Source organism: Aquarana catesbeiana, linkage group LG05 (assembly GCF_042186555.1).
Source record: "Aquarana catesbeiana isolate 2022-GZ linkage group LG05, ASM4218655v1, whole genome shotgun sequence".
NCBI lineage: Eukaryota > Metazoa > Chordata > Amphibia > Anura > Ranidae > Aquarana > Aquarana catesbeiana.
The window spans coordinates 508,374,372-508,395,940 of record NC_133328.1 but is presented as its reverse complement, the minus strand read 5'-3'; the positions used below and the strand labels follow the sequence as shown (position 1 = coordinate 508,395,940).

The 21,569-nt window shown below is 38.4% G+C and overlaps 1 protein-coding gene across 1 annotated transcript in view; it reads left to right on the top strand.

The window, feature by feature from the left end:
* Window positions 1–21,569, top strand: part of OPRK1 (opioid receptor kappa 1) — a 183,323-nt gene that overhangs the window by 149,524 nt on the left and 12,230 nt on the right. The window contains exon 3 of the mRNA XM_073631598.1: window positions 11,087–11,439. Coding sequence (XP_073487699.1) covers window positions 11,087–11,439 — 353 coding nt within the window. The remainder of the gene's footprint in view (window positions 1–11,086; window positions 11,440–21,569) is intronic.

The window sequence follows — 21,569 nt, the reverse complement described above, 5'->3', positions numbered from 1 at the left end:
GCCTTTTATTTTTCTCTCTCTACTGAGATACTAATGTTATGCTGCATCATTCTCCTCCAGCCATTAGGGGGAGACCTAATGCCAAGTCAGCCCAAAGACTGAGAATCCTGGGAATTGTAGTATGAGACAGCAGCCATATAATGGGATGATTAGGCTCCTTACAATACAGTGCCTATAGGCATTGTGCAATAAGAGAAGTGGAGAGATGATTTTTATTAAACTGATTTTTATTAAACTGTCTGGATACAGTCTATTCAACTGTCTATCTTCTGACAACCTGGACACCAGGAGCAGAGAGAGACATGGACAATGGGACTTCAAGCTTGCCTTCCAGGAAGTACCACAGAGTTAAAGCAAAAACACGTTATTACATGTTTTAAAACATGGTAAAAAGTAAAGAAAATAGATGAATGGCAATACATTAATGACAATTTTCCTCCAAGAAAGTAACACATATAACATTAAAGCCTGAAGGTGTTATAGCTTCACATCTTATAGTTATAAATAAGCGTCATGTATCTATGCATTTCACCAGAGAAATAGATTCATCAGGATACAATGACCTTTAATGACTATACAAAAACAAATGACTAATTATATCCCGATGAAGCTATTTCTCTATTGAAACACGTAGACTTATGGTGCTTATGTATGACTATAAGATGTGAAGCTATAACACCCTCAAACTTTAATGTCATATGTGTTACTTTCTTGCTGGAAAATTGGCATTATTGTATGTTCTTTACTTTTTGCAATGTTTTTTAAACATGTAATAAAGTGTTTTTGTTTTAATTCAGTCTGTGGTATTTCCTGGAAGGCCCATTTAAAGTCCCATTATCCATGTCTCTCTGCTCCTGGTGTCCAGGTTGACAGAAGATAGACAGCTAAATAGACTATATCTTTAGGGATGGTGCTCTCTGTGAAAGATATGTGTCATTTGCCATCACGCCAGTGGCGGCCCATCCATTAGGGGCACAGGGGCGCCGCCCCCTAATCCATGCACTCGGCCCCAAATCTACATGCAGGGTGCCAGATGCATGGATTTCAATGGGGTTTTCTTTTTCTTAAGCACATGATTAGAGCCTGAGGCTCTAATTGGCTTTAAAAAAGGGTGGGCTCTGAGTGCAGAGCACTGAGCCTTGAGCCCACCTGGTTGTGTGACAATAGCAAATTAAAATTCACTCATGTCTTCCTGCTTTTCCTCCTGGCTAATCAGAAAGCGGGTCTTGAGGCCCAATTGGCCAAGGAGTCTTAGGACTTCCTGTTCTTCCCTCCGCAAGCTAGAGCAAGGAGCAGCAACAGCTTCCTAAGGTAAGGTCATTGATCGCCGCTGTCCGTCTCCCATGGGGGCACTAATCGCAGCCGTCTGTCTCCTGTGGGAGGAGCACTGATTGCCGTCATCCATCTCCTGTGCAGGGGGGTCGGGTTTGTTTGCCGCCCCTTCAAATCATTGAGCACCAGCTGCCACTGCATCACGCCATATATTAATGAAAGTGTACACCTCCATATGGATATTCGTCTGCCAGCGGGAGACCATACCAGTGGAGATCCTAGTCTAAGACTGGGTGTAAGGACATCCAGGGACAGTGAAGCACCACCCACATCACAGCACCTGCACCACTGCAACAGGGAGACTGAATCATCACCCTCACCTCTGCTTCCCCTCGCTTATTACAGAGGGCTTTCAGGGAGAAACCAAGGGACCCAGGGACTGCTGAGAGGGCTATTAGTCTATTGATGATACTGTGTTAGCAGGAAATGAGCCACTGAGAGCAGGACACTAAGTGTACCCAATCCATACCACACCCATACTGCACTGTACACCACACTTATTCCAATCCTAGACTGCATCTATATCAACCCTATAATGCATTATACCAAACCTTTACCCTAATCTGAACCACATCTACCTTGCACCTGTGCCAATACCATACCGTACCTATACTGTACCCATACTACATGCAGGTTTACTGGGAATGCCGTTAAATACAAGACACAAGAGCCCCAACAATAGCCAGCAGAAGAACATTTCAAAGGACTGCCCCCTCATAATAATTATTCAGCAAGCCCCTTGCCCCTTCTGCTACCACCCTTCTTTTCTTAAATGCATATCCAGTCAGTCTAGGACTAGCATTGTCACCATAAAGGCACTCTGGCAGTATAATTCCAGCACTTAGTAGATTAAACTTTACTACTGCTCACTGTTGCATTTGAGGTGACCTTTCTACTGTTTATGCTGATCTGGATGCCAAATTTCATAATATGCCTAGTCTTTACTGTTAATCATGTTGTATGCATTGCTAAATTGTGTTAATCCATTTTATGCTTGCCTAGTTACCAACCATACTGGATGACAAATACGTTTGTCTTTTCTTACTTGTTTTGGTGCCTGTTTTCATTGATGTAGCACTATTATTGGGTACTAAGTATTACTTTCAGTAATTCCTTTGATATTGTATGCATATTCAACTTGGTGTGTCAGAGGGGCTGGAATTTTTGAGAAGGTTGAGGCAAAGAACAGAAAAACCCATTCTATTCAGCATCTTCTATGGGGGTAGGGATACACACCATTAAAAAATAAGTTGGTTACATAGATGGACAGATCAAGGTGTAATTTAAACATAGAACTTAAATCTAAATATACAAAAGTCAGAGCTGTGACATATCAATTCTTAGATAGCTCAGTACAAAGATTCATTTTGTCACGGTCAGGGGTCAGGCACAGAGACCAGTAGCAATAGCAGTAGAGAGGCTCCCAATGCCTAGCTGGATATGTACACAAGCAGGTCACCCTGGCAGATGATGCATGCTCATCTGAGGTGTGGAATCTAAACACTAACTGGTATTCACCAGAGCTCTTTATGCTAGAGATCGGTTTTATTGTGTCCTTAGGATTGCTTTACCAGGAGGTGACAAGCTGGGGTCAAGTATCAGATATAGCAGGTAGGGATCAAGCAGAAGCCTAGTCAGTTAACAAGCCAAAGGTCAGTAACAAGTGGTTGCAGATTGAAATTAAGAGAAAGAATAATTAAGGAACAAGCCAAAGGTCAGTAACAAGTGGTAGTGGATATAAGGACAGTTGCAGGTACACAAAGGAGAAAGATATCAGCAGGCAAGAGAATAAAAATCTGACAAACAGGAAGTGCAAAGCCATTACTTACATAGGAAGCTCATGGGAGAAGCAAGGCGTTCAACTTTCACCAGAAACAAGGTAAAAGACAAGATTATACAAAGGTTCAGACAGGATTCTGTCCAGCATCTCAGGTGGCTCAGCAAGGAGGAGGTCACAGGTCTAGAGTCTGGTCCTGATAGTACTCCCATCCTTCCAGGACATTCCCTGGATGTCTTAGGGCCAGGGCTGGTGCAACTATCTTATTAATATAGGTACATGAACGTTCTCCTCAGGTTCTCAAGAATTTTCTTCTGGCCCATTTCCTTCCCATTGGTCTAGATACTGTAATTTGTTCCTAAAGATCCTGGAATCAAGAATTTTCTCAACCACAAATTATTCTTCACCTTGCACCTCAATAGGTAGGGGGAATTCTCCCATAAAACGGGTTTTCATTAAATGGTTTGAGCAAGGATACATGAAACATGGGGTGAATATTCATACTGTCAGAAAGTTTTAAGCAAAAAGTGATTGGGTTAATTTGAGCTGAAATCTGTAAAGGTCCCACAAACTTGTGGCCCAGCTTTGCACATGGAATGTGTATCTTCAAATTTTTAATTGATAACCAAACCTTGTCACCCACATAAAAGGTAGAACGTGATCTGTGATGACTGACAGCTTTTTTGCAACATTTCTGAGACTCCTTCAAAATTTTGATCAATTTCTCTCCAGGCAGATCAGGAACACCAACTGGATCATACCCAGTATTTAAGGAAAAAGGACATTGGGCAGTGGAGCTATGTTTAGAATTGGTATAAGCAAATTCTGCCATAGAAAGATATGATATACTGTCTTCCTTAAGATAACTGACAAAACATCAAAGGTATTATTCCAGAGTGATTGGTCCTCTTGGTCTGACCAATAGACTGGGGATTAAAAGCAAAGGACAGATTAATTGTAACACCTAACGCTGAGCAAAATGTCTTGGAACTTGTGGACTCTTGGAAGTTCTTTTGAAGCAGTCTTGTACATTCGGAGTTGCCTTCCTGGAGAGGCTCAGACAACATTATCGATAAGGCATTGCCCTTACTATTTCTTGACCCAGGTTGATACAAGATAATGAACCTGCAAAAGAAAAGGGACAAATGTGCTTGTCTAGAAGACAATCTCTTGGCACAACGAAGGAATTCCAAATTTTTATGATCAGTGAAAACAGTTACAGGATGATAAGCTCCTTCTAGCAGATACCTTCATTTGGAAAAGGCTTCCTTAATTGTCAGCAACTCTTTATTCCCAATACCATAGTTCCTTTCGGCTGAAGACCGTGCATGAGAAATAAGCACAAGGATGAAGCTACATCTTATCTCTTCTTCACTGAGAAAGGATAGCTCCCATGGCAGAGTCTGAAGCATCCATTTAATTCATAAAAGGTAGGTTGGGATCACAATGTACCAATATTGGTGAATAAGTGAAAAGAGTCTGTAGCTTACTAAAGGCAGTCTTTACCTTTCTTTGTCTGCTGCTCAATCAATGCAATCACCTTAGAGAAGTTGGCAAATCCAACAAACTGTTTCTATGGGGCAGACCAATCCACTACTGCTTTAATCTTCTTGGGATCCACGCTCACTCCTTCTGGAGAAATAATATATCCCATTATCCCATTTCTCCAGCTTGATATAAAGTCAGCTTTTCCTTAATATTTCAAAGACAATGCAAAGATGCTTGCAATGATCCTCCAGGTTATCAGAAACAACGAGAATACTATCCAGATATGCAACCACAAACTGGTCCAACAAATCACAAAAAACATAATTGATGAAATGTTGCAAAGTTGCAGGAGCGTTGCAAATGCCAACAGACATAACCAAGGACTCAAAATGCTCATATCTGTTTCTAAAGGCAGTTTTTCATTTGTTGCAAATGCGGACAAGGTTATACAACAAAGAACAGGGCTGCTCCTGCAGGAGACATTGAGTCTGATAAAGCCCTTCTCTAAATTCTCATCAAGCCATTCTCTGAACACCTTTAATTCAGGTTCTAATAGACTGAAAAGACCATCTGGAAGCACTTCAATGGGACAATCATATGGATGATGAGAAGGTAATCGATCTCCATTATTTTAATCACAGACATCACATGTTATTGTGGAAGTGGGTTGTCATATGACTGGGTTATTACCACAATTACTTGTGGCACCTTAATAGGTGTAGAATTTGTTCAACAAGGTTCTCTACAATGTTCCTCACAATGGAGGGATGAAAAATATATGGTCCCTGCTCCATAGTTCATGGAGGGATTAAGGGTAAAAAAATCAAGGAATGCCCAGGATGACAGGAAATTTTGGTGACTTAATCATCTAATGAGTCTCATGATGGTCAGCCTCAAATCGGAGTACCAGAGGAACCTTATATGTCTCCATATCAATAGGGGCAAATTGATTGCTTTGGACAAATTCTATGTTCATAAAGTTTCCCCCAGTCATGGAGTCTATCATAGCACAGCAAGGAATTTCACAGTCTTTGGTGATAAGTTTAATAGGGATGACAAATTGAGACCTTAAAGAATTTACCTAATTTTCTTCATGGATCAATGGGGAAATAGACTAGATTTTTTTTGTTCAGGCACTATAACATCAGTTACAACAAATGTTCTTCTAACTTTGTTGGGACAATTAACTGCATAATGACCAGAGTCCCCACAATATAGACATAAATTCTCCAAATGTCTTCTTTCTTTCTCCTGAGTAGAAATGGATCTCTTAAATGCATCAACCTGCATAGGTTTGGAATATTAGAATTTGGAGAAATGTTTGGACCCTTCTGAACAAATTGACTAGCAGAAAAACACATGCCACTATTACTTCCAAACATTCCCAGTCTCTTCTTCCTCCTTTCGGTAAGTCTGTGATCAGTTTGGATACATAATTGGAAGAAAGTTGCAAGATCATTAAGAGTCTCTACTCTGACAAGCTTAGCTTTAACCTGTTTAGAGGAGCTCTTGTTGGAATTGACACTTTTACACTGCTGGGTGGTATCTGAGATCCAACGTCAGAATTCAGCTGTGTACTCAGCAACAAAGCATCCACTCTGCTGCAAACTATGCAACTTTCTCTTAGTAGGTAGCACTGAATTCCTGCAGCTCTGCAATCTGCTGCCTGAAAGAAGCAAAATGACGACTGTGAACATACAGTGCAATAAAAGATATAGAATATCAGTTCACAAACGATCTGACTATTTCTTTTAGTAATAATTATTTACCAGTATTAACTACACACTTGTAAAGGCTGATTATCAACAATCTATTTTCAGGAAGTCCCTTCCTGATTAAAGTGGTCTTAAACCCAAAACCAAAATTGTAAAATATTGCAGCTTACCAATCATTAGTTGTGGTGGCTGCATTCATTAACATTTTTGGGATTTTTCGCCACTTTTTTTTCACCTAGTGATTTGGTCAGTAACACCCTTCCCTTATTAGAATGCCTTCACTCTGGAAGAAGGAGCAACAGAGATACCTTTGGACAGCAGCATTGTCAGTCTTAGGGGAGGAGAGCATTAGATAGATTATATTATCTAGATACACTAAACAAATTGAAGCTAATTCCTAGATCACACTTTATAAGCAGTTATAGCAACAGTTTTGTTCCTTTTGGGATAGAGGTTTTACATAAATAAATAAAAGCTGATCATTGTGAGCAGTATTAAATGGTTTGTCATCATGTGGTAAATAATGATGAAGCACGTCCTTCCACATAAACTGTACCTCTTTATCTGCCACCCTCTCTCATCCAGAGCACCCTAAAGTATCTAGAGCATATCATATTTCTCGGCTTCCATGAGGTGGGGATCTGATTTCACTCACTCCAAAGCACAGAGGCGGCACAGTGGTGTAGTGGTTAGCATCTCGCCTAGCAGTAAAAAGGGTTGCTGCTTCGAATCCCAACCATGACACTACCTGCCCGGAGTTTGCATGTTCTCCCTGTGCCTGCATCGGTTTCCTCCCACACTCCAAAGACATGCTATCTGATCCGATCCTGTCTGTGACCCTATTTTCCATCTGTCTGGCGGATCGGATCGGTTGGGATCAGATGAAAATAGACCGGCGGTCCATTTTCATCTGGTCTTCCCATAGAGGAAAGTGGAACTTTGACAGGTCCATCTCCGCACAGTGAACAGAGATGGACCTGTCATCCGCCTTCTCAGTGGGGATCAGCGGAGTTATCCCCCACTGAGCAAAACGAAGTCCACTGGGGGGACCGCCCGTGTGACAGGACCCTTATTGGGAAACATGCATGTCATCAGTTTGGGGAGGGGAGTCATCATGGATTGCCTGGTGTCAGAGAAAACTAACAGAGGTGACACATTGCAGAGGGAGGAGGGATGTGCTTTGTTCATTTTTTTTGTTTCAAAGTTTTATAACCACTTTAAAGAAGAGAGGAGAATTAACACCAACTATATGATTGAAGGTAGATGAAGGTAGATGAAGCTAGTAAATGACAAGAGTAATAGTTAGGATGTAGATTCTTTTGTGTAAGCGTGAAGTGGGCTTGTGCATGTTTAGACCTCTTTTTGTGTTGTTTGCTCAAAGGGTCACTATCCTACATGGGCTCACGAACAAGTACAGCTGATATCTGGGTGTGTGCAAATGAGCCCCTGATATTGAAATTGGTTTATAAAAGCCAAAAGTGTAGCCAAATATAGGATGCTGGCCATAGCGACCAATCAGACCCTGAGTTTCCTGTTCCTGGAAAATTAAAGTATTCTATACACAAAGGCAAAACTTTTTTTTTTTTTGCTTTAAATAGAATAGGGAAAGGATAGAACATTTGTGAAGTGTAACTACTTGAAGACCAGGCCTATTCTGACACTTTTATTTACAAATGAAAATCTGATTTTTTTTGCTAGAAAATTACTTAGAACCCCAAAACATTATATATATTTTTTTAGCAGAGGCCCTAGAGAATAAAATAATGGCCACTGCAATTTTTTATGTCACACAATATTTGCGCAGTGGTTTTTCAAATGCGATTTATTTTTAGATAAAATTGCGCACATTCATGGATTGGCAACAAACTACATTACTCAAAAATTGCCATAGGCGACATTTTAAGCATTTTTACAGGTTACCAGTTTGAAGTTATAGAGGAGATCTAGCGCTAGAATTATTGCTTTCACTGTAATGTTCATGGTGATACCTTACATGTGTGGTGCGCACACCATTTATTTATATATGCTTGCGAGCACGGAGGGACGGGGGTGCTTTTAAAAAAAAATGTAATTACCCCTTTATGAAGACATCTGGGGATAAGACCCCAGTTCTCTCCTGTACCCTGCATAAGATAAAAAAAAAAGAAAAACATTGATCTCATGTTTACATCTGCTCTAACGACATAATGACATTGTTTTTCAGTCTCCTAGACCATAGAGATGGCCGAGGTCCTTCTGGTCCTTAACCAGCTCTGTGATAAAATGACAGCACTGCCGAATCAAATACCGGGTCCCTGATAGCACAGGAAAGCCTGGAGAAGCCCCTCTGGGAAGTGGGAGGGGGGACTAATCAGCTGCTAGGATTGCTTTTAGATGAAAAAAGCAAAACATACCGGGATTATGGCATTCAGCTGCAGCCATAACCCCAGTATAACCACTTAAATCCAATCACATATATGTATGTGATTTGGCGGCAAGTTGTTAAGCATCTGTGTCCTGGAGAGATTCACTCTCACTATTTGAGATAGAAAATTAGAATAAATCAAAAATGTTATAGTTGTAATAAGAGCAAAAGTTGGGGAAAGCAATTCTTAAATGGAGATATCTATCCCTTTGACAACACTCTAAGGCAGAAACCTCATTCACTTTGGGGAAATGTCCTTTTATTTCCTATTGCAAACAGGAAGTGAAGGGAAATCTCTCCAGACATGAGCAGTTAAAAGGTAACCTGACAGGCTTTTTAGCCCTTTCCTACTTTGTCTAAAACTAAAAAGTTTTAGATTTGTGTACAATTTAAAGAGGAGTTCGGTTGTAGCTGCTGACTTTTAATATATTGACACTTTCCTGTCCAGGGAGCCCGCAATGTCAGCACCCCAGCAGATTTTCAGATTGGATGTCGGGTGCTGCCACCGCCGTCTCGGGTAAGGAAAATCATCAGTGAGCCTTTTGGCTTCACAGCCAACTCCCTACTGCACATGTGTGCTGCGCTTTCTAATTGACCTGGCAGAGGAGGAAGGAGGAGGGGGGGTTGAACTTCTGTGGGATGTCAAAAAAAGGTCCCCATTCCCACCTCCCCACTGAAAGGTGCCAAATGTGACATGTGTGTGAGGGAGGAAGCAAAAAAGCAGAGGTTCCACTTTTGGGTGAACTCCTCTTTAAGAATGAAAATGATTACAATGGACAACAGCTTCATTTTGTAACAGTTACTCTTTCCAATTAGAATGTCTGAGCACTGTCAGTATTGAGTGTTTTATCTATTCCATCCAAAAGTAATCATTCTTTTTATGACTCCATAAGGCAATGAAATCTGAGCTTAAACAAAGTCACCAGCTGGCCAACATACTGCTTCTAGCCAAAATGGAAATCGCAGGCAATTTCCTAAAGTGCTGACAGATCTGTCAGACAGATACCATAAAAGATACATAAATATAAGCAGCCTGTAAATTAGGAACACCATATTGCAAGTATAGGGCATTAGCTGTCTACTCCAATTTTCTTGGAAAAAAACATACATAAAAGATTACTTCAAGTAGCAAAATATACTGAAACATCAAATTAATAAATGGTAGAGTATCGATGGCACAACTTTAAAAAGGTAAGTTCAATATATCAATTTAATATAGAGCTAACAGTTGAGACAGAAAGGAAAAAATAAAGAAACCAGAGACACTGTAAACTGTATTCAAACTTATATTATTGAGTTGAATCAAGTCATCATTTAAAGCCATGCTAAGAAAAATCAGCTTATATCAGAAGGCAATAAGCATGGTGCAAACCAGAGGTCCTCTTTTACTAGATTGACATCATGAAATGGAAACATATGTATTTATTAGAGTTATTTATATATTGCCAACAATTTACAAAGTGCATTATATATTGTACATTTACATCAGAACGTACAATCTATGGTCCATACTTCACATGCATATACATACTGGGGCCAATTTAGACAGAAGCCAGTTAAACTACCAGCATGTATTTGGAACGTGGGAGGAAACCCATGTAAGCACAAGGAGAATATGGAAATTCCATGCAAGTAGGGTTCTGATTGGGAGTTAAAATGAACAACCCCAGTATTGCATGACAGAAGTGCCAACTGCTAAAATGAAATGTGTCACTTTGTTGTTTACAGCATCTTTACTACTGTATGAATACTGTATTATTTTGTGTGTAGCAGCATCCCCAGCAGCCCCTAATACTTGCCTAAGCCCCATCCCTGTCCAGCGATGTCAGCTAGTCCCTTGGCCATCCAGGACTCTCCCTCCTGATTGGCCTAGATACAGCAATGGTGCCATTGGCTCCCATGGCTGTCAATCAAAGTCAGTTAGCCAATCAGGAGAGAGAGGGTGAATGGACACACGGAGCTGCAGCTTGGCTTGGGTGCCCCCATAGCAAGCTGCTTGCTGTGGGGGCACTTGACAGAAGGGAGGGGCCAGGAGCAGCGAAGAGGGACCCGAGAAGAGGAGGATCAGGGCTGCTCTGTGCAAAAACCCTGCACAGAGAAGTTAAGCATAACATGTTTGCTTTTTTTTTTTTTTTTTTAAAAGGAGACTTTACAATCAATTTAATGTAACAAAATTACATTTGCCATTTGTGTCCTCCAGGCCCCATTCAAGCATGGGACATGAATGAAACTGCTGCAATTTCTACATAATTGAGTCAGGGTCTTTGGCTTTTATAACACATATACATTCTATATCACTCCTGCTAAAAAAAAAGTATTAATTATTTAATTACTTTATAACTTTTAACCTGTACCCTTTGTCTTTAACAGATACACAAAAATGAAGACTGCAACCAACATTTATATATTTAACTTAGCTTTGGCTGATGCTCTAGTGACCACTACCATGCCTTTCCAGAGCACAGAATTTTTAATGAGTTCTTGGCCTTTTGGAGACATTCTCTGTAAAATAGTCATGTCCATTGACTACTATAATATGTTTACCAGTATATTCACCCTTACCATGATGAGTGTTGACCGATATATTGCTGTGTGCCACCCAGTAAAAGCCCTGGATTTTCGGACACCACTGAAAGCTAAATTCATCAATGTGTGTATCTGGATGCTCTCCTCCTCTGTTGGGTTATCAGCCATTGTACTTGGAGGTACTAAAATTAGTGATGGTGAGTATATTTTCCATTTGCATTGAATATTCCTACAAGTCTCTTTGTGAAGACATGCAATCTGGATGTAAATGATAACATATTTCTCGTCTACAATAAATGAGTTGCTCTTAGAGCAGTGATAAGGATGGATTATCATATTTTTCATTATTTACACTTACTCCATGACTCATGGCAGACTAAATTTATTTGCACATAAATTCTAGTATCTGAGAAGATTCTTAAATGTGCATTGTAGGAAAAAGAATTGTCCTTTGCCATCAGTCTCTTTGATATTTGTAAGATTTAGGCTAATAAAATCTAGTTTCTGATGTTTTTCTCGCACATAACAATTCCTGTGTTATGTATATCACAATATTTCCATAAATAAAATCTGTAGATTTCCAGACAAAACTGTAAAGTCTAAGAGGGAAAGTTATGGTGGATTTAGCTCTTCCTTTATGATGGTAATTTTTGAAGGGTGATATCAACCTATATCTCATGTACCAGTTTGGTCCTACCTCTTGTACCATTATGAGCTTAATTAAATAGAAATCTTTAGGCTTTAAGACTCCCAGGGAACTTGAAGATATTTAAAGGTAAATATCGAGCCTCCAGTTGCTTGCATTTTATTACAAGTTTTATAACTTTGAGCTGAAAATTTACTTTCAGCTTTACCAAACAACTATTTACAACTGTAATAAAATGAACTTATGGTTTGCCCATGCAGGCAAAGCAAAAATGTTGTTTTGGTCCCCCCAGTGCCTCATACTTACCTTCCCTCCTGGCCACCAGGAGTGGAGAAAATAATACCCAGTGTAAAAAGTCACAACTTGGAGTCTACACATGGAGTCTCTCCTCACCTTTGTGTGGCAGCTCTGGATGCCTGAGAAGCCAAATACATAAAACCAGAAAGCTCACCATAAAGGGAAGTATGTGGAAGTTTAATGTATGTAACTATGCTTCCATAGGGAGCAAAGGGAAGGTAAGTGTTAATAGCTGCAGTAGTCAGCATTAATGTAAACCTACTGTTTAGCTCTGCATGAACAAAACACAGTGTATGCCCAGCCAAAATTTTGTTTAAAAGAGAAGTATGTTTTTTTTTCATAAATCATACACACCTAGGTGGATACAGCATCGCTCCAATGCTGCATCTGTCCCCTGGCAGCTCTAAGACTGAGAACTGAGCAACCAAGGACCGCTGTTGTATAATGAGAAAATGTAATAAAAAACTAAAAGGACGACAGATCGTTCAATTCTCAGTCCCCCAGTGAGCAGAAGGCTGGTGACTGTTAGTCACCACTGTCTGCTTTGCCCCCCCCGATGCTCACTGAAGCCCTGGGCTATGGAGGGGGTGGGAGCTGCAGGCTCAGGCTTTCAGCAGCTTGCTAAAAGGCTGAGCTGGGTGCCATCCAGGCTCCTGGGTGGATCCCGAACATATGGTCACAATCTTTCCCCAGCCTTTGCTGGCTCTGTGATGTCAGCTGACAGCAGGCTCCAGCCCATTGTTGGCTGAAAACAGGTCACAGAAATGCAGAAGGGACTGCACTCCTGTATACCACAGAAGAAGTACAGCCAAACGAGCTTTGGCTGTACTTCTTTAAAGTTTTGAATAGAGTAGGAAAATATTACAACCTCTTCCATATTTTACTGCTATCTGGGGCTCTAGTAAAAAGATTCCCCTCACTTTCTGTCCTGCTGGCCAGACAGGAAGTGAGGTGAGCTTTCCAAGTGCAAAACAAACAAAAATAAAGATGCTTTTTGTAGGACAGTAGGAAAAGGCGAAAACACCTGTTTGCTTTGTACGGCTGTCTGCGTCCCTGTTGTAGATTTTCCCTGATGACATGCCTAATCTATGATGTACCTGAAAGACATAGTAGATATCATCAAGTGAGTGGGCACCGGGGAAGATATTTTTTATTATTTATAAGTGCTGTGCAAGGACTTTTTTTTATTTCTTGCTGTAATTCTGCAAAGTGGGTTGGCGTTATGGTAAAATGCTTAAATTTCTAGATCTGCTTTCAATGGCACACTTACAAATACAGAAATACCTTAATCACTGAAAGAGCCAAGTACAGTGTTTACCTCTGTTACCATTCTCCTTCTCAGAATGATGTTTATTAATAATATACCTTCTACTTTGTACGTCCTATTCATAAAATAATTGCATATATGCAGAGACATGAAAGATCTGCTCATAACTGCATATCATTATTGTGTTTCACTCTAATTACAGGATTTTATTTATGCACAATAAACTCTGCATCAAATCTAATTTGTGTAGCAGAGCAAACACATACATATACACTACAGTTAATTACCCATTACATTGTAGGAGAAAATACACGCACCTAAAGAAAACCCAAATTAATAAAGCTATATTCTCTATACATGCATGCTTGTAAACATCATTTTCTGTAAACAAAGTGTTATATATATGATGCAGTGTATTTATTAAAGTTGAATGTCACTGAGATGGCTCAGCCTACCTACTCAGTGCTTCTAATTTTTATTTTGTGCAACTGACTCCTTGCTCACATAATCCCTATGGTTGCTGGTTTTCATATTTTTGTATTGCTCTAAATCTAAATCTAAGCCTGTTTTTCTTAGATGTATGTTTTCATTGACAATTGCATGCATGTTTGCTGCTTCTTGTCAAAGTGGAGATCAGTGGTATGCTTTACACATTAGGCTTGTTGATCAGATGCAACATCCATTTCTTATTTATCATAATGTGATACGTTTAAAATATTACATACATTAAATGCAAAAAATAAATAAAATAAAAGCTACTGTGCAAAAATAGAACATTTATTTTTGCCAGCAGAGTCTTCACATCCAACACACTTTTGGTCAGGTGTCCCTGGTTTTCCTGCCATGCACTGTGGTTCTATCCACCATCCCTAATGTGTCCCATAGTGATGTCTTCTTTTGCAAACTTTTTTAAAATATTTTTTTTTTTTAATGTGATACAGTCGCGTGCAAATGTTGATAGACATTGAATGATCATCTCTGGATCTAAGCATTTTCGCTAGACTGGTTGACTATCTTTTGTCTATCATGCACTCATGCTCATACTTATCAGGCACAAGAAGTGTTTTCATTATGCTTCACAGTATCCCCCACACTATTCTATAAGCTAAATATGAACAGTCCTTGGGACCCATTTTGGCAAAGGGACATGTCAGAAGAGATGCCTGTGGGTAATTGGATTACGCTTGCACATATCTAACTACCCTCTCTGTGTAAAGTCACATTTACAGTAAAAGAGTCCTTAATCTACAGTGATTTAAACCACAAATGGCTGCAGGTATGCAGCATGTGTAAGTATATCAATTGCTTAGTGTTTAAGCAGAATAAAAAAAACAGTTGTACAATAATTATTTGTTGTTACAGCAGAACTTCCTTACAAAACCATCTTTTAGGCCACAAAAGGAGACATACTGTATATATATATATATATTATTTGTAAAGAAAATGCAATAGCCAAAGTGTAATCAAGGGTGAGTATCTCCTGTGAATAAATTAATTATAATGGTCTATAAATCAATTGAATAATTCACTTCATCATTTTCCACAGCTATTCATGCCTTTTTACATGTTTGTTGTTTTGTTTTACACGTTACTGAAATTTCCCATATGCATCTGGGATACCGTTTAGTATTTTTCCACATATCAGCATTGATTTACCTCTTTTCTTTAATTAGCTTTTTTTATGTTCTTTTATTTAGTTGCAGTTAATCAATATGTGATAATTTATGGTCATTAAAAATGTTAGTGATGAATATGTTACCTTTTGTACAGTGATCTTTTTAAAAAATCCATAAACCGCTGAATCTAAATTGTAAATGCTAATTCAAAGGGGAAAGGCAATTTTCATTTAAATTTTTTTTTAAGATTTAAAGTGCAAAAATGTGAAAATATATATTTTTGTTAAATTATTATTATTTTTAATAATATGATTGTATATGACAATTACATTATTAAGTCAAAGGCACTGCAGATCCCTGTGACAGTGTTCACCTCTAAGCTTAAAGCGAATCTTCACCTTAAAGGTGAAGTTTCTCCCTCTCTCCCCTTCATCTTTTGGAACTTTTTTTTTGGGGGGGGGGTGAGCAGGTAAATGGTTTTGACAAGTATATGCTCCGAATTCCAGGATTGCCTAGGCAATTCGACCAGAAGTACCCCACCCCCCGCCCCACACCTACAACCTCCTGGCAGGGACATGCAGTGAGGTCAGTGGCTAGTGAGACACTGGCTAGTATCAGAGCTAGATACACACAGGTTACATACACCACAAATGTTAGAGTGAGAGCAATAATTCTAGCACTAGACCTCCTCTGTAGCTCTAAACATGTAGCCTGTAAAAATCTATGGAGATTTTTTTCCTTGTCAAAAGAAGTTTATTGAGTATACAATGTTATAAAGATACATAAAGTAAGTTTACAAGGATCTATAAAGTAAGCTCATTGTTTTACAGTAGGGTTTATATAGGTAAATATCATGAAATTTCAAATATTAAACATTGGGTTCACGTAAACCTAAATTAAAGATATATATCATTTCCTTAGTTACTTTTGTAGGTATTTAAATGATTTATAAATGACCTACTATACATATTGTTTACAAGTAGAGTGTATATAGGTCAAATAAATTCTGATAATGAGCTTTAATCGTAAGGTGGAGAAAAGGAAAGAGAAAGAAGAAAAAGGGTTGAAAGGTAGAGGTATGGTCCACAAGGTTGTCCCGCTCGTCAGTTTATTATTCTTTTTAGTTCTCTTTGAAGCCTTAGAATGGGTGTCTCTGTAAGTCATTTAATCTGTTACCATGGCAACAGGACAGAGTCATTGAAGTTTGACAGGAACTGTTGTTTTATCCAAGGATGCCAAAGTTTTTCAAATTTTGGAATTTGATTTTGATCGATGGCTACCATCTTAGCATGGGACATTGTATTATTCATTCTGTGAATTGTTTCTGCTAGTACCAATGTAGGAGATTTCCATGCCTTGGCCACTGTTTGTTTTGCAGCCGTTATTAGTTGGATCATAAGTTTGAATTGAGAGAGTGTTAACCATTCCGGTTTTAGATTAAGTAAAGTTAAATATGGATCTGGTTGTATTATTTTTTTAAATATTTTAGATGCAATCACGAAGACTTCCTTCCAGAAGGTTTGGATTACTGGGCACGTCCACCATATGTGTAAATATGTGCCTATTTCTGGGCATTCTCGAAAACAAAGAGCTGAGGTATTAGGTGAATATTTTGCCACTCTAGCGGGTACAAGGTACCAGCGAGTTAGGACTTTATAATTTGTCTCCAGTGCTAAGATGTTGGGTGAAGATGACTTAGATGTGAGCCATATGTTAGACCAGTCTGTGTCTTCTAAAGTTCGTCCCAGGTCCTCCTCCCACCTCTGAACGTAAGAGGGTCTATTAAGCTTTGCTACTCCATATAATTGATTATAAAGTGATGAAATTGTACCTTTAGCAAATGGATCTTTTGTACAGATTGATTCAAAAATGGATAATTGGGATAATGGTGTATCCCCCTTTAGGAATGGTGTATAGAAATTTTTGATTTGGAGATATCTAAATATCTCAGAGTTTGGTAGATCATATTTTTCTCTAAGCGATGGGAATGAAAGGAATGATTTAGATGCTATGAAGTCATTTAGTGTCTGAATGCCTGATGTTGTCCAAGCTTTAAAAGAATTTGGGTAGATCCATGCCGGATAAAAGGCCGGATTTCTGATAAAAGAAAGGAGAGGATTGTGTGGAGATTGTAACTGATATTTGGTTTTTAGTTTATCCCAGAGAGATAAGAAGTGTTTAGTTATGGGATTATGAATTTTAAAGCGGTCTTTAGGATCAAGCCATAATAAATTTGATATTAATAGAGGGTCATTTTCTGAAGCCTCTATAAATACCCATAATGGGATTTCCTGTTTTGTATGGTATTTGGACAGACTGGCCAAATGTGCTGCTCTGTAGTAGTTAGTAAAATTAGGGTATCCCAGGCCTCCTTTATTTTTGGGAAGATGTAGTGTGTGTATAGGTATACGTGGTTTAGAAGAGCCCCATATAAACGAAGTTGCTCTTTTTTGTACTATTCTCAAAAAATAGGAAGGAATTGGAATAGGGAGGACTCTGAATAGATAAAGCAATTTGGGTAGAATAGTCATTTTGATTGCATTAATCTTCCCTATCCAGGATAAAGGAAGTTGCGACCATTGTTTTATTAGATTTGTGATCTGTCTTAATACAGGAGGATAATTGGTTGAGAATAAGTCAGAATGAGATGCTGTTAAATGAATTCCAAGATATGGGATTGATTTTTCTGCCCATGTGAATGGGAGTGCAGCCCTAGCCGGGATCAATTCCATGTTTGTGAGTGAAATATTAAGCACTAGGCATTTCTTAGGATTAATCATAAGGCCGGATAGGGCTCCAAATCCATCAAGAGCTGGTATTAAGTTAGGACCAGAGACCTGTGGTGATGATAGAAAAAGTAATATATCGTCTGCAAATATACATAATTTGTGTGTAATACCTCCTACTTCAATGCCAGTTATAGTTTGGTTTGTTCTGATGTATTGGGCCATGGGTTCGAGTATAAGGGCAAATAATAAGGGAGATAATGGGCAACCCTGTCGGGTACTTCTTTCGATATTAAAGGCTTCAGATTTGTATCCAGCATATTTTATATAGGCTTTGGGTTTATTATATAATGCTTTGATCCATGTTAAAAAGTGGGGTCCAAAACCCCATTTTTGTAATGAATATTGCATATATTGCCAGGATACTGTGTCAAATGCCCTCTTAATATCGAGAGATAGAAAACATAAAGGGATTTTCCGTTTTTTAGCAATATGTGCCAATAACACTGCCCTGCGTATATTATCGCCTGCCTGTCTATTTGGCATGAAGCCTACTTGATCTCTATGTATTAATTTTCCTATAATGTTATTGAGGCGTTTTGCTATTATTTTTGCTAATAATTTAATATCGAGGTTTAACAGAGAGATAGGCCGATAATTCACACAGGAAGTATCATCAGAAAGGGGTTTTGGGATCATACAAACAATTGCCATTAGTGTTTCTTGCCGAAAAGAATGTCCATCTAGAAGTTTGTTAAAAGTTTCAGTGGGAATGGGAGAGAGTATTTCTGAGAATGTTTTATAGTATAAAGCCGAGTAGCCGTCTGGGCCTGGTCTTTTGTTAAGTTTTAGGTCTTTTATGGCGTTAGCAACTTCATCTATAGTTATAGGCTCATCCAAACTGCTTTTTTGATTCTGAGATAACTCAGGTAAGGTTATTTTTGAGAAGAAGGATTCAGCCTCTGTAGGATTAAATTCATTGTTTGTCTTGTATAAAGTTGCGAGATGTGAGTGAAATTTATGGACTATTTTAACTGGATTACAAGTGTGAACATTTTTTGATAATTTCAAACGTATTGGTTTGAAAGATTTGTTAGTTGAATTTAATGCCCGAGCCAAATATGTACCTGGTTTGTTTGTATTCATGTAGAAATTGTGTTTGGAGCGTTTGAGGGATTTATCAACTGACTCAGTGAGAAATAGATCGTATTCCAATCTAGATTTTTCCAGATGAGATTTTGTACTCTGAGATGGATTATCTTGAAATGATATGTAGGCTGCATTAAAATTGAGTTCTAGTTTTTTTGCTAGATTTTTGCGTTCCCGTTTAAATAGTGCCATTTGTCTTTGTATTGTACCACGCAAGACAGGCTTATGAGCTTCCCACAGTGTTATTGGGGAGGTGTCTGTTGTATTATTAATTGATATGTATTCCTTTAAAGCTTGTTCAATGGCCATCTGATGTAGTGGGTGTTTGAGCATTATGTCCGGTAAGTACCACGTTGGGTCATGCGCTTTTGGTATGGCTGAGGCTATAGTAGTGTATACTGCATTATGGTCAGACCACGGAATCGGAATTATATCTGATGCAATAATTTCTGGTATCATTCCTATTGTTAGAAAAATATGATCTATTCTGGTGAAGGTTTGATGAGGGTGCGAGAAATAAGTGAATTTCTTTTTCATTGGGTTACTTTCTCTCCACGAATCTACCAGATTGTATTTGGAAAGAAGTTGAGAAAAAGGTAATCTAGAGGTTATTTTGGATGGTGTAAAAGGTGATTTATCTAGAAATGGGAGGAGGACCTGGTTCGAATCCCCACACATTATCACTGTTCCTATTTTGTGTGTATTAATCACTTGTAATATATGTGAGAGGAATGGTGTAGGTTGTTTGTTAGGAGCGTAGTAGGAAATCACCGTGATTGCTGTATCCATTATATAACCCATGAGTATAAGGTATCTACCTTCTGGGTCTTTAATTTCTGATGATAAGGTGAATGGTGTGGATCGGTGAAATGCAATTAGAGTTCCCCTTTGCTTGGTACAGGCAGAAGCCGTGTAAATTTGTTGATAAAAAGGAGAAATATATTTTGGAGTAGAATCTTTGGTGAAGTGTGTTTCTTGGAGGCATACTATGTGAGCCTTCTTGTTATGGAAAGTACGGAAGGCTTTGGTCCTTTTTTGAGGGACATTTATTCCCTGAACATTCAGGGAAAGTATATTCAGTGGTGCCATGGCAATAGATCAAATAGTTTTGACTTACTTTTTGTTATGCAGAGCTGACTGCGCAGATCAACCTGTGTGGACTGAAGAGATGAATAGATGGAAAAGAAACCAGTGAATTCTGGAGTAAAGAGTAAACAAAAAACATATGAGATTAGATGATACATTGTATAAATTATTTTTTGCAAGTAATCACAATTTACCCGTGAAAGAGAATAAATATCTCTCTCAGGGGAATAAGTGCCTTCGTCACACTCCCACATAATATGGTTGGGAGAATGAGGAGGGCTAATGGGGGTACACGGATCTTCCGCTTACAGGAGAGAAGTGCTATGTCAAAAGACATCAAAATGATGTTTCATTAATTGGAGTGCAGAATATAGTTTTTGTTGAAATTATTTATTCCAGGGTGGTTGTATATGGTTAGTCTTGCCCTAGGCTAAATAATTCAGTTAGAAAGGTACTGTTAATAACTTTGGTATTGATGAAGATAGTTTGAATTATTTTGGGATTTTAACCCTTTTAGAGTAAACAATTACATATTTTATTCATATGTAACTGTTTAGATATGTTAACTCATAAAATTAAGGTTGTATTGCTTCAGATTAGAATAAACAAAAACATAATTCTAGGAACTAGTTAGGTAATAATATATTTGTTTTAAGAAAAGAAAGAAAAAGCTTCCATTACTTCTGGATTATTGAACATATTTGTCCTAAAAAGTAATAAATCTATTGTTATTACCTGGTAATATATAACCGAACAAGAATTTCCTTATTTCACTTATATATTCTAAGGTTATATGAATCAGAAGTAATAAGAAATATAACTGGAATGTAACATGATCCCACACAGTGTGTGACTATCAGAATGCAGTTACATTCAGTTATAAATATAGGTTTTTATAGAGAACCATCTCTTAGTATAATAAATGAAGAGATATCAGGAATTAGGATGTCAGTCCATTGAATCTTCTTGGTCCATGGATGATGTGGCATAACGGCCTCTTTTGTGAGAATGATGATTCCCATTTTGTTCTGAAATTTTCTGGGTGCTGCCTGAAGGTGAAGATGATGCCATTCTTCTGCGTGTGGGAGTGTTGCTGCTTGTGGGTTCTGTCAGATTTAATTTTAAAAGGGTTTGTTGTAGTTCATCTGCTGATCTGCTTCTGTAAATTGTACCTTGGTAGTTAAATCTGACTGAAAAGGGGAAGCCCCATTGATACATAATGTTGTGGCGTTGCAGTTCCATTAGTTGGGGTTTCATGGATCGTCTTTTAGTAATAGTAAGTTGGGATAGGTCAGCAAAAATTTGATAATTGTGTCCTTGAAAATTAAGTTCCTTTTTTTCTCTTGCAGCAATTAGTATTTGTTCTTTCGTTCTGTAATAATGAAATTTTGTGATTATATCACGTGGGGGTCCATCTTTCTTTTTGGCTGTGAGGGCTCTGTGTACTCTGTCCAGTTCTAAACGTTCAATAGGGATATCTGGCTTTAGTTCTTGTAATAGAGCAGTAATAGTAGATTGCAGGTCTGTCACAGTTTCAGGT